The sequence below is a fragment of the Lutra lutra genome, chromosome 9 (assembly GCF_902655055.1).
Source record: "Lutra lutra chromosome 9, mLutLut1.2, whole genome shotgun sequence".
NCBI lineage: Eukaryota > Metazoa > Chordata > Mammalia > Carnivora > Mustelidae > Lutra > Lutra lutra.
Window position 1 is genome coordinate 75,016,282 of NC_062286.1, and position 13,032 is coordinate 75,029,313.

A 13,032-nucleotide genomic window follows, 5' to 3' on the forward strand; every position below is an offset into this window, starting at 1 on the left:
AACCCACTGAGCCCACCTAGGTGACCCGGGAAGCCTTCAGATTCCACTGGCCCTTTCCCTAGGCCTAATCACTTGTAAACCGTGACACCCTGAGAGTTAGCAGTATTGTTTGACCAAATGTGCCCCACGTTAGTAGGCAAGCGTGACATGCTCTGTGGAGACTGACTATGATACCAGGAAAAGGGGGGCAGTCCTGGCCCTCATAGGCTCTCACAGCTTATGATATAAAGAAGCTACCAGGACCATTTAAAACAGCAGTGGCAATTTTTTTTTCCCTGTCATGTGGGAAAGAGATTGTGAAGATTGTGAGAAAGAAAATCTGTAGGTCTGAAGATGGGTCTCAGGAGCTGGGGTGGGGAGGAGGTTCCCGCAGTGCCTCCTGACTTGGAGGAGGGAAAAGCCGTGAGGACAGTTTGGCCCTGGTGGCTGGGAAAGAGGTTTCCAGACACAGTTGCTATCTTCTTGAGAGCTCCATTTTGCCATCAGGCTGTGAGCTAAGTGTTTAGATCTGTTCTCTGTCTTGCTGAGCTGTGGAGTGTTATTTTGGAGAGGAAATGGAGGAAGGGGGATTCAGGATAAACCTTCAGAGGCTGGAGCTAAGAAGGAGGTGGACTGGGTGAGGGGGGACAGCAGTAGGAAAGGCAAGTGGTCCAGGGACCTCCTGGTGCTTTTGAGGGCTGATGAGATATGAAGAGGATGGAAAGGTTCTGCTGACGAGGGAGGGGGACATCCTTGGGAGAATGCTGGCCCCCTCTGGCAGTAGCCTTGCCTAATTGTAGTGTAGAAACAGCTCCATGGTGCAACCTTGCCTTGTTTCTTTATCTGGACAGGCAGCTGGACCCTTCCTCCTTGCTATCCAAACACCAAGTGAGTCCTGATGATCTTAGATAGTTTTTGTGGGTTGTTTTGTTTGCTTTTTACTAAGAATGATACACGTGCAAAGAAAGGCACAGATATGTGTGCAGCTCAATGAATTTTCACACACCCAACACACCAGACAAGAAACAGAATGAGACCAGTGCCCCAGAGGCCCCTCATACCCCCTGCCCCAGACTCTGGAACTCATTCCTGGACCATGGACCACAGACCACGGACCACGTGTTAGCTGTTGAAGGATCCTTCTATTCCTGATTACTCTTTCAGAAGAGCCTGTGTGCGGGGCCCTGGAGAGAAGTGTTAACTTAGAAACAGCCTTCCTGTCTATAGACTCAGCACTTGCCATGGCCTGGTTCCTCGTGGGCGTTAATCAGGTACAGCTGATTCTCATTATTTAGAGTAGTTATGCTCCATAAAGTTGCTGTGAATACTGAATTAGTGAACACCAAACCACTGCTCCTAGAAGAAATAGAGTAGAAATCAGAGTTAGTGAGCCTCTGATTACATTTAATCAAATGATCAGCACATAACCTTGTTTTATGTGTGTCTCTGTTTAAAGACACCGTACTATATGTATTATTCATTAATTACCATCCAACTCACAGCCAACAAAACCGAAAGCTCAGCCCTGATGAGATGAACTTCATCTGACGAACGTATTTTCTTCGTGAGGCTCCTCACAGTCTTCTTAGCACATTAGCAGTAGATGTGGGGGGTATTTTAGACAGCAAAATTACAAAAAAAAAAACCCACAAAAATGCAAAAAATGTGGCACTAAGTTTACCACGAAAAGGATATTTGTTTATAGTATGAAAGGAGAAACAGGAAAGAAACAGAGTCCCCTTGTTTGACGTCAGCTGGGACCGTGCTTGCCCAGATATTCAAATTTTTCACCGCTCTGCACACGTCTGCAGATGACCATGAAGGGTTAGAACCCATCTGGGCATTACAAATAAATTTTAGCGAGTAGGCGAATTCACAAATACAGAATCCACAAGCAGTGAGGACCGACTGTATTGGTTGAATGAGAAAAGGAAGGAATGGCAATTCGTCTAATTTGGAGGTAGAACTAGAACACAGCCCTATCACACATCATTCCATGAAAAGCCCTTACTTCCCGAACGCTCAGCGCTGTGTTGAGACAGATGCTGACATGAGAATTACAAGCCCAAGTTCTACTCTAAGATTGCCCAGCCTGGCTCATGGGCAGAACTGGTGAGGAGCGACTGCAGATTTAGCCAGCATGTATTGATCAGGCACTGTCTGTGTAAGCTGAGACCGACAGTCAATCAATAAATGCTTTAAAAAAAAAAAAAACCCTCATCTTTCATGTAGGAAGCCTGGCATAAATCCTCAGCATAGATGAGGCCCCACGTGTCTCCAGAGTCCAGGATGCCACCCCCACTCCAGCAGTCCCCGTGGTGTGTGTTTATACACCTCATCATCCCCACGTAAACCAGAGCGGTGGCAGAGGACCTGGAGGGGAGACTGAGCTGGAGAATGTTTGCTGTTACTGGAGCACCACGGCCCGGTTCTGGCTTCTTCTGGCTGTGACAGATGTTAACGATGCATGCACTTTAGAACAGAAATCTTAGAGCCTAAACTCGGGCCTTTCCTTCTGCAAAGAGTGTTTTTTAAAAAGCTGGGAATGAGCCGCTGATACGTATTTTTAAGATGACAGCATAACGGAAAAGGATTCGAAGGAGCGTGCCAAAGTGTTATTTAGCACAACTTTCCCAGGTTATTGATTTATGGGAAACTTTCTTCTCCTTCTTTATACTTTTATCTGCTTTCTGAATTTGTACGATGTGCACGTGTACTTTTATAAACAAGGAAGACATTTGAGGAGACAAGGACATGCACAGCATCAGGTTAACGTCTGCTTGAAACGTCACGGACCGTGTCCTTGGGAACCAAGAGTCAGCCCAGCCCCCTGGCCAGGCAAAAGGCTGAAGGACAACCCAGTGCTTGCTTTGGGTTTTCTTTTGTTTTGTTTTATCACAGGAGAGGATACTGGCAAAAAGCTTCCTGGCCGCCATCCTGTCCTGGCTGGAATTTGACCAAAGGCTGCCTCTCTCCTCAAGCAGCAATAACAACAACAGAATAACAACAGCACCCGCCGCAGGCCAGCCCACCCTCTCTAGCTCACACGGAGCCAGACGCTGTGATGAGTGCTTCCTGTGGGTCATCCCATCACATATTCGCCATCACGTAGGAGGCAGGGATGGTAGATGATCTCGTGCAATCTTCAGTCCCGCTAAGAGGGGTACACGCTGCTCCTTTCCTCATTTTACACTGAAATTGAGTCACAGAGAGGTTCTGGAATTTGCCCAAAAGCACCTTGCTAGCCCGAGGCCTTATTCCTAGACATGGAGACCCCAGGGCCACATCAGTAGCTGCTGTTTCCTGGCCCCAGGGAGGAAGCAGTCCTCATTACCACAGCCTACTGAACCAACCTCAAGAACAAGAACTTTTGGAAATGAATGCTAGAACAATAAATATACTTTTCAGACTAAACTCTTTGAGGTGGGAGAGCATATTAAGAAAAAGGAATCTGGAGAAAAGCTTATGTATAAACTCCTCATAGCCTCCCTCTTTGACAGAACATATCCTCAAAATAACAACAACAAAAAATTAGTTTCCCCTACCAAAAGTTGCCCTCCTATGAAATTAAGTTATTTAGGGCAAGCTCTGTGGCTGTCACAGCTTCCTGCATCTAGAGCATTATGTCTTCCGGAAATTTTACCCTACATATGCTGTACAACAGGTCAAGTTTGCGGTCTTTCCAGGGGAGATGTGTTTGGGGGAGTCCCTCTCCTTTGGGCTCTCAGTAAAGGAGATCACACAGATACAGACATGAACTGATAGTTCCCTGTGTGTGAGAACCGTTCCTGGGCTGTTCATGGTAAACCCAGACATAACTGACAGCGTGCAAAACCTCTTGTCACTTGGGGAGGAGAAATTGAGACGTCAGAGCCCTTTAGCCAAATCCCCAGAAGATTAAGGTTGTCTGTGTTGAGGCAGAAAGACGTAAACAAAGGAGTGTTTTCATCTCCTTTTATTTAATCTACTGCCACATCTATATTATCCTGGGATTAATGACATTTTGAACATGCTTAATCTCAGAAGCTATTTTATGGTTGAATCTTGACCCTACAGTATTCATGCTGTAGAGCTATCACCTAGGAAGTTTTTTGGCATCTGAAACCTGTGTTATCCTGAACACTACCTGTGTCTTCGATGCCCTTCTCCTCCCTTTCCTTGTGGAGTATGGCACACGCACCCTTCCTCAACCCTTGCCCCTACTGTGGCGCCAAGTGCAGGGAAGGGTGTGCAGACCACCTGGGCCTTCCACCACAGATCAGAACAGAGTCTCTTCCAGATGCTCTGCCTGGGTTGACTTGGGACAGGTACTTATGTGGGTTACATGAACCTCCAGGTGGAATCGCAGGCCTCTTTGAACCCTGGTACAATGGCAGGATGCTTTGTGGCTTTTCTCCCTCCTACCCTGGGGTCTGGAATCTCGCCCACCCCTCCTCCCTGTGCCCTCCACCCAGGAGGCTGCCCCTGGACCATCCTGTGAAAGGGAGAGGCTATCAGGGTCCCTGTGGCCTGCTTGCATTCCTGACAAGGAGCAAAGTGGGCAAGGACAGAGTACAGAATACAAGGAAAGGCCATTTACTTCCAAAAGAGAAGTGATTGGTGAAAGATCTTGGCCTTATGCCAGGCCCAGGTTTGGGGAGGCTGCCGTTGTAGGTCACTTGATCCCACACTGGTCCAGCACAGGTGCAGCACTCACTCACTCCCATGCATCTGCCCATGAATGCTGGAGGCATGTGCTCACGCTTACACACAGAGGACACCCAGAAACGTGGCTGCCCACTGACAGGCAGAGCAGAGGCCCGTGCCCCTTCCCTGCTTGGGATGAAATCTGCCAGCATTCTCTCAATGTGAGGAAGGAAAAACCATCTCTTGCCTAGCCTGACCTGGTTGCATTGTTTACAAGACAGCTATTTCCGTAAGCACACTGGACAGGAGAACAGGATATGCCCCTGGTCCCCGAGGGCCCCCAGCCTCAGTCTGCCCTTGGAATCCCCCGCCTTGCCGTAGACCTCCCATCAGCACGGTCCGTAGGAGTGCCACAGAGCCCCTGTTCTACAGAACCTTTGCCAGTGATTTTTTAAATACTCATTTTGGCTCAGATAGTGTTTAGGAGTTCATCAGAGCTGTCTTGTGCCCTTGCGATGAGAGTGATATGTGTGTCCATGGTGCCACACAGATCCGAGGGTCTGGGGAGCCAGCCAGAGCACTCAGAGATGCTGCTCAACCTCCACTTTAAAACTCAGGATGGGAATTTTCTCTCTGTGCACACTTTGTCTTGACAGAACTATTCAGAATATTTTGTTGGCTGAGGTAATGACTTTGAACCCATAGTGAAAGCCCTCTCTCCGGTAGGCCTGTGTTGTGGCAAAGTCTCCAGGAGAACGGTACCACCAGACATCTCCCTTGGGCCAGGAGGGAGCAAAGCACGACTGTCACTGAGTTTGAGGAAGAAATCAAAGGAGAAGTGGAAAGAAACCTGTTTAAGGAAAAAATTAAAGTCCAGAAAGACCATGAGGAGTCCCTGGAATGAGGGATAGAGATTAAGGGATGAGAAATGCAGACTTTCTGTAAAACATGGAACCGCCTTCTGTGTGCCTGACAATCATTGGGTTCTCTGGACAAGAGACAAAATATAAAAGAACCTCATAAATGAGCTGATATTAGAACACTGCAGGGTGCATAGTCTCTGGAGTGTGTCTGTTGAGTAAATAAGAAGTTCTAGTGACCAAAAGCATAGATCGGTAAGGTAGACAGTGAAAGAGCAGATATATTTAGCACCAAGCTGTGAGGAAAATCTCTTGAGAGTCACAGAAGGATTCAGAAAAGGAGAGCATGTTCAGCTAGGCTGAACAGAGCAGGCTTCATGGAGGAGGCAGCATCTGGACAGACACTTCATAGGCAAACAGGGATGATTCTGGAACAGGGTGTCCAGTCCCTCATCATCTCCTAGACTGTGGCCAAAGCCTCCCTCCTTTCCTCCCAGCCTCCCATCCCTTTCCAGTCAGACTCCTTCTCCACACAGCCTCCAGGGTGTCCCCTTGGCTCAAACCCCATGGCTCCCCATGATGGACAGGAGAAAGACCAAGAAGACCCTTCTCAATTGCCTCGTGCCTGATCATTCAGCCCCTCACGGCCAGCTTGCCCACAACTCTGCCTTCTGCCCCCCTCACCTGGGAGACCTTTCCTTACCCCTCTGCTCAGCCTGGAAGGTTCCTTCTCCAGGTCCCAACCTAGACACCACTTCACCTGCCACGTACCAGTGTCAGGCCCTTCCTCACCCAGCACTTAGTAAACTCTAGCATCTTCCAGTTTCCACCACAGCTGCTTATTTGTATTTAGTCTCCCCCAATAGACTGAGATTTTGACAGAACAGACAGTTGGTGGTTTATGTTTCCACCTTAGCTTTTAACACAGTCCTTACACATTAACCCTGGAAGGAGGGAGGGCAGGAAGGATGGAAGGAGCAGGGGGGTAGGCAGGAGGAGCAAGAGAGCAGAAATGTTGGGCTCTGGCTAACAGAAAGGATTGTACACTTAGAAGTAGTCTGAGAAGATCTGAGTGTTGAAATCAAGCATGGAACAGAGAACATTTGGTGGAAGAAGAGATGAAAGTTAAGGGTCAGGAGGAAGGAGGAATTCCCAGGTTTGGGAGCAAGAGTCCTGGACAAGGACCTGGAGAGGGCATGCCCATGGAGGGCAGGCCTCCCAAGCAAGGTAATGCAGCTCCATCAGTGCTGCGAGGGGTTGACCAGATGGAGAATGTTGAGACCTCGGGATTTATGGTTTAGCGGTCAGGTGGATGGAGAGAGCAGCATTTGTGGTGTGGCCCCATCAGGAATTAGCTGAAGAGACACAGGCCAAGGCCACTGGAGCGGAGGATGGAGAAGAACAGAGGTTAGTGAGGCTCAGTGGAGACAGTTCCTTTCAAGCCATGGGAGAGCCAGGCACTTTGCAAAGCATCAAGGAAGAGAGGAGAGCCAGGGAGAGCCTGAAGAGGCAGGAAGGGTCAAGGGGCGAATGGAAGAGATGGAGTGGGATTCCCTGGGGACCAGTCCAGTGGGGTATAGGCCCCAGGGAGCAGCCAGGAGAGCAGGAGCCATTCCTAGCTGTCCAGGCCAGGGAGAGGTCAGTGTGTGAAGCCAGAGGCCCTTCTCAACTCTGACATGAAACTGAAGCTTGCCAAGCTGTGGCTGCTGTCCCCTCTTTGGGGCAGCTGCATTTAATATTTTGTGGCTCAGACTAGAGGAGCATCATCTCTTTGATGCATCGTTAAATGAGAAAACCAAGTCCCCTAAAGAAAAGTAGAAGTCTTGCCAGAAAGGCTCCCGGGTTCTCTTTCCTCCTGCCTCACCCATCCTGGCCTGCGGCCCCTGTGTGGACAGAAGGAAAGAGACTGCAGGCTGAACTGGAGGCAGGAACAAGAACAAATAGAGTCATATCCTATCACAGCAGAGCAAGGGGTGGCGAATGTCAGGCCACCAAGAACAACACTAACTCATCCCAGACTTCTGCATGCATTGCTGTGACATGTATCCTGCCTTCCCCTTGCCAACCAAGATGTTGAAGGGGAAGTGTAAAGGGCTAGGGCCAGGCATATGGGGATGCCTTTTATTTCCTTTCCTTTTCCTTTTTTCTTTCTTTTCTTTCTTTCACCTACCTTCCTTCCTTCCTTCCTTCCTTTCTTTTGTTCAGTTAGCCACTGTATATAGTACATCATTAGTTTTTGATGTAGTGTTCAATAATTCATTAGTTACATATAACTCCCAGTGCTCATTACAACACGTGCCCTCCTCAATACCCATCACCCAGCTACCCCCTCCCCTCTGAAACTCCCAGATTGTTTCTAGGGGCTCCATAGTCTCTCATGGTTCATCTCCCTCTCTGATTTCTCCCCCTTTGGATTTCCCTCCCTTCCCCTGTGGTCCTCCGTGCTATTGCTTATGTTCCACGTATGAGTGAAACCATATGATAATCGTCTTTCTCCGCTTGGTTTACTTCACTTTGCGTAATCCCCCCAGTCCCATCTATGTCATTCATATTTCTGATGGCTGAGTAATAGTCCCTGTGTATATGAACCACATCTTCTTTATCCTTTCATCTGTTGAAGGGCATCTCGGCTTCTTCCACAGTTTGGCTATTGGGGGCATTGCTGCCATGAACATTGGGGTGCATGTGCCCCTTCTTTTCACTATGTCTGTATCTTTGGGGTAAATACCCAGCAGTGCAATTGCTGGGTCATAGGGAAGCTCTGTTCCCAACATCTTGCCATCTCCCCCTCTTACACTGTCGGTGGGGGTGCACCTCTGTCTTTGTTTTGTGTGGTGACAGGCAAACATTCCGAGAGGCAGGGGCATGGCGAACCTTCAGATTCAGCGTACTTTTGATATACCTGTGAGAAGCCACTAGTTAGTCCATAGGTTTCCTTGAACAAAGTTTTAAAGGCACCATTTCTCTCCTCTCCAGAACATTAAGGAAAACAAGTGTGGCTCTTGTGGTGTGACTCTGTGCAAAAGGAAGGTTATGTTTACAGTTTTTAGAAAAAAGAATAACCGTGTGTCTGCAAAAGTTCCAAGCAAATAAGGAATCACGTAGTATGTACTAGCCCAAAATGACAGACTTATATTAAAGAAATCTTACCTATTTATGTACTTACTTTTGTCTCATTCCAGAAAGTATGCCATGGGAGGCAGGTGGCTTTAAAATGTGCGTGTAGGAACAGCTGCGTTTAATATTTTGTGGCTCAGACTAGAGGAGCATCATCTCTTTGATGCATCTTTAAATGAGAAAACCAAGTCCCCTAAAGAAAAGTAATAGTCTCTCCAGAAAGGCTCCCAGGTTCTCTTTCTCCTGCCTCACCTATCCCAGCCTGCAGCCCCTCTGTGCAGTGTTCTCTGTGTGGGAGAAGCCAAAGGTGAGATGCGACAGGGCCTGGGATGTTTTGCATAACCTTGTGTCTTTACCCACAGAGAAGGGTCCTCCTCCTGAAGCTGAGGGCCAGCCTGCACCACCCTGGATCACCATCGCTCGGCAGAAGCGACGAGGGACCTCAGACCAGCCCCCAAACCAGGAAGACAAGCCCGGGGCCCGCACCTTGAAGTCTGAAATAGGAAAGCAAGCCAAGGTACCCGAGAGAGCCCAGGTGCTTAGAGCAAATGCTTTCTGTCTCTGTAGGTACAGGAGGGACCAGGCAGCTGGAGCTGGGGCCTGGCACCCCACGCATTCTGTTTGGTCATCACCAGGACCCTTGCCTGTGATGATTGCTGATGTCTGCCCCCTCTGTGTGCTGCGCTGTTAGAAGTGGCTGGATTGCTGAGGCAGCGGACACAGCTCTCTTCTCCCTGCCTCCTAGGCAACACAGCTCAGCATCAGGAGACATGGAATAGGGTAAAAGAACTTCTCACTTAGAAGCTTGGAGACCATGTCAGCAGCTCCATTTTGGCTCGTTGTGTGGTGATGGACGAGCCCTGCTTTTACTGCTCTGCTGGCTGCCTGCTGGGCTCCTTGTTCCTCACCTTGAGCTGGAGGGCTGGGACCTGGGTTTCTGCTTCACACTTTGGATGGAAACAGTGTTCTCAAACCCAAGCAACTACACTTAGAAGCAGGATGAGACCCACAGCTTTTGTATTCCCCTGAATAGCCACCATGATAAACTCATAAGCGTGTTTCACCCATGTGAGAAAATGAGCCTGAACCTGCAGTAGGACCTGTTTCCCTTCACTGGAACTAAACCTCCATCGTACCTAACTTGAAAACCTTCCTGCAGGCTAAGGGAATTTATAAAGCCAATTAACCCATCATCTTGGTTTGGGGCATCTACATTCATACCAGGTATCACAAATCTCAAAACTATTTCGCTTTGACACAGTTCACTCTGACTTTTAAATAGAACCCCTGCCATCCAACATGTGGGGCTGAGGCCAGGTGTGGGGACAGAGCAGAAGCCATGATGTCTGTGTGGGCTGAACACAGGACCCCATATGCCAGTCTGAGTCTGCCATTCTAAAGGCCCCTCTCAGCAAGGGCACAAGTCAGCTCTGCCAAGAGAGTACCAGGGGCATGACTCATCTTTGTCTAGAAATGCTGTAGCCTGTTGCCTTTGGGTATGTTTGCCCCCTGTGGGACTCTCGGGTGACCAAACAGTGTGCATCTCTCTTGTGTCTTAATAGGAGCCCACAAAGCCAGCCGACTTCATCCGCAGCAAGTCTTTCCTGGTGGCTCCTGCCAAGCCCTCTGGGGACCGGAGGCAGGGGACAAAGCTCTGCCTCCAGGAGGGGCTGCAAAGAGGAATCTCGTTGTCCCATCAGAACTTGGGTAAGAAGCCTACAAGCAGTACCAGACACTGAGATGCTTTTCCAGGATTGGTCTTCCACTTTTTATTTGTTTGTTTTATTTTCTTTTTCCAAATCACTTTGCCACATTGATTTTTTAAACAGCTTTTACTGACATGTCATTTAGGTGCCATAAAACTCACCTGTTTTAAATGTACGGTTCAGCAAGTATATATTGACAATGAGAATATATTTACTGACGTGTACAATCATCACAATCCAATTTTAGAACACTTCTCTCACTCTAAAAAGAAATCTCATGCCCATTTACAGTCATTCACCATCCCCAACCCCAGGGCTAGGCAACTGCTAATCTACTTTCTGTCTGCATATGACTTGTCTTTTAGGGACATTTCTCATAAGTGGAGTCATAAAATATGTATTCTTTTGTATCTGGCTTCTTTGACCAAGCATAGTGTCTTCAAGATTCATCTCTATTGTCACATGTTTCTGTATCTTTATTTTTCCCTGTGGTAAGACACATATGACAAAATTTACCATTCTAGCCATTTGTCAGTATACAGTTTGGCAGTGTTAAGAATATACACACTGTGGTGCAAACCAATCTTCAGAGTTCCTACAGTTTTATTCTGGAAGTTTCTCTCACCTCACTGCGTTGCTGGAACTGTTTTTGAGCCTGCTGTTCTTAAGACTTTTTATTATATAAATTATTCTATGCCTAAATCTTCTTTACATGTTTGCGCATTAATGGATTTTACGTTTGAGACCACAGTTAAGACCTTGACTTATATTTTAAAGAAACACAAGAGGCTTAAGTGGAAATCCAAACTCATTTCTCGTGTTTCTGTTTGTTTTGTCTTCTTTCCAGCAGCTCAGTCTGCAGTGATGACGGAGAAGGAATTGCATCAGCTGAAGAGAGCCAGTTATGCCAGTGCAGATCAGCCGTCCTGGATGGAACTTGCCAGAAAGAAATCTCAAGCTTGGAGTGACATGCCCCAAATTATAAAATAGGCTGACAGCCTGCTGCTAAAGAATGTCCACTTCCTTGACGGGTCATTGAGTAAAAAACTGCCGGTAAATCAAGGCAAACAAACTGTGAAACTGAAGAGTGATTTTATCTTCAAGTTAGGGGAGAGCGAGCTTGGGGAAGAGGAAGGAACCAGGCCAACAAATACAGACACACAGCCACAATCCTGGGCCAGAGGTGCCCTAAAACAAGAACACCATTGAAAAGGGCCAGGAACAAGGTCCTGTACCCAAAGGTATGAATGTGAGGCTTTGAGAATCTCCTTGATAAAGAGGGCTCGGACAGGAAGAGAGTGGCAGTGAACCATGAATGCCTAAGTTAGGAGCGCCTGCAAGGTCAGAGGAGAAGGTCTTTCAGGGGAATGTGTGTCTGTGCTTCCACCTGAGATCAACCTGTGTCTCCGGTTCTCGTCTTGCCTGTGGATCCCGTCTTCTCCTTTCGTGTTCACTATTAGGCATGACATTTTTGGTAAAACAGGGATGCCGTTTCCAAGAGCAGCTATAAAACCGTCTTCCTGAAGATAGTCACTCTACGAAGGAGTGGAAGGATCATAGCCGGGTTCATCGATTCACAGACTGTTTCCAAAAATAATTTTTAAACTTTTCCACAAGGCATCTGTGTCCTTAACCATTGCACAATGTATTGCCTGTTCAATAAAAGGTTTCAAACATGCCTCTGTCATACGTGTAAATGTTCTTTCTGCTGACAGTTGGAGAATGTCCTCCAGCAACAAGTGAAATGCAGCGTATAGAATTTCAATGTGTATGCGTGTGCGTGTGTGTGTGTGTGTGTGTAATTCAGTGTGTGTGTACTGTAGAATATCAGTTGGGTAGATCTGGGGTTTTTTGAGATTCTTTTTTTCTATAAAATTTCAGTGTTATTTTTGGAAGATAATATGGGATATTTTTTTCCTGTTTTCATCTACTTGGTACAACATTTAAAAATATAAAATTTCTAAAAAGTTGTAATTCTTGAGTATCAAATTAATCTAACCTGCACATTTCTGTTGAAAACTAGGTTATCAGTGTATTAGCCAGGATGACCCATGAATGTAGAATGTGGAGAAGCCAGCAGAGGAAGAGTGTATATTTAGGATCTCAGAATTGTGTCTCAGTTATGTAATACCTCTATTTTTAAAAATATTTCCAATTTGTTCCTTTGAACAAGCTAATCTTCATAAGAATATGTACAGCTGGGAGCATGTAGCCACCAAAATCAGTAAGACTTTATAGATACTATAATTTGATTTTATATACCCTGAGTTCTACTTTTATTGTACTTTCTATCCTCCTGAATAATTATTTTTCTAGCTGTTAGAACTACACTTGATCTTGATCAACTAGAACTTGATTAAGACTTCCTTTATTGAAAAAGTCCCTGGATAGCTCTTTTTTTTCCTAACCAGATTGATTTATTAATTTCAGTCTCATAGAGAACATCACTATTGAATGCCATGGTAAATGTGCTCTAAACAAAAACTCTGTCCATCTAGAATTGCTCCAACAGCTTAGACATAAATAAGTTTAACTAGGAAAAAAATTTTTTGGCCATTACTATCCCAAACCATCATTTCCCTTATTAACAGAATGTTTCAGATGAACAATTTTGAGGCAGTAGATTTGACCATAAGATCAAAAGTTCTTGGTTCAGTTTATTCAAATAAAGATTGGTATTCTCTCTGTGTTTCAGGGCTTGGTTTCATACGCTTTGGCACCTGGTAACTTAGAAGGGTATAGAT

General features: G+C 46.5%; 1 protein-coding gene across 8 annotated transcripts in view; it reads left to right on the forward strand.

Moving 5' to 3' along the window:
- Window positions 1-11,966, forward strand: part of CRACDL (CRACD like) — a 133,278-nt gene extending 121,312 nt beyond the window's left edge. For all 8 annotated transcript variants that reach the window (XM_047745737.1, XM_047745735.1, XM_047745738.1 and 5 more), the window contains 3 exons: window positions 8,945-9,117; window positions 10,145-10,289; window positions 11,136-11,966. In XM_047745737.1, the coding sequence (XP_047601693.1) occupies window positions 8,945-9,117; window positions 10,145-10,289; window positions 11,136-11,278 (461 nt within the window). In that variant the 3' untranslated portion in view covers window positions 11,279-11,966. The remainder of the gene's footprint in view (window positions 1-8,944; window positions 9,118-10,144; window positions 10,290-11,135) is intronic.
- Window positions 11,967-13,032: the final 1,066 nt, after the last annotated feature.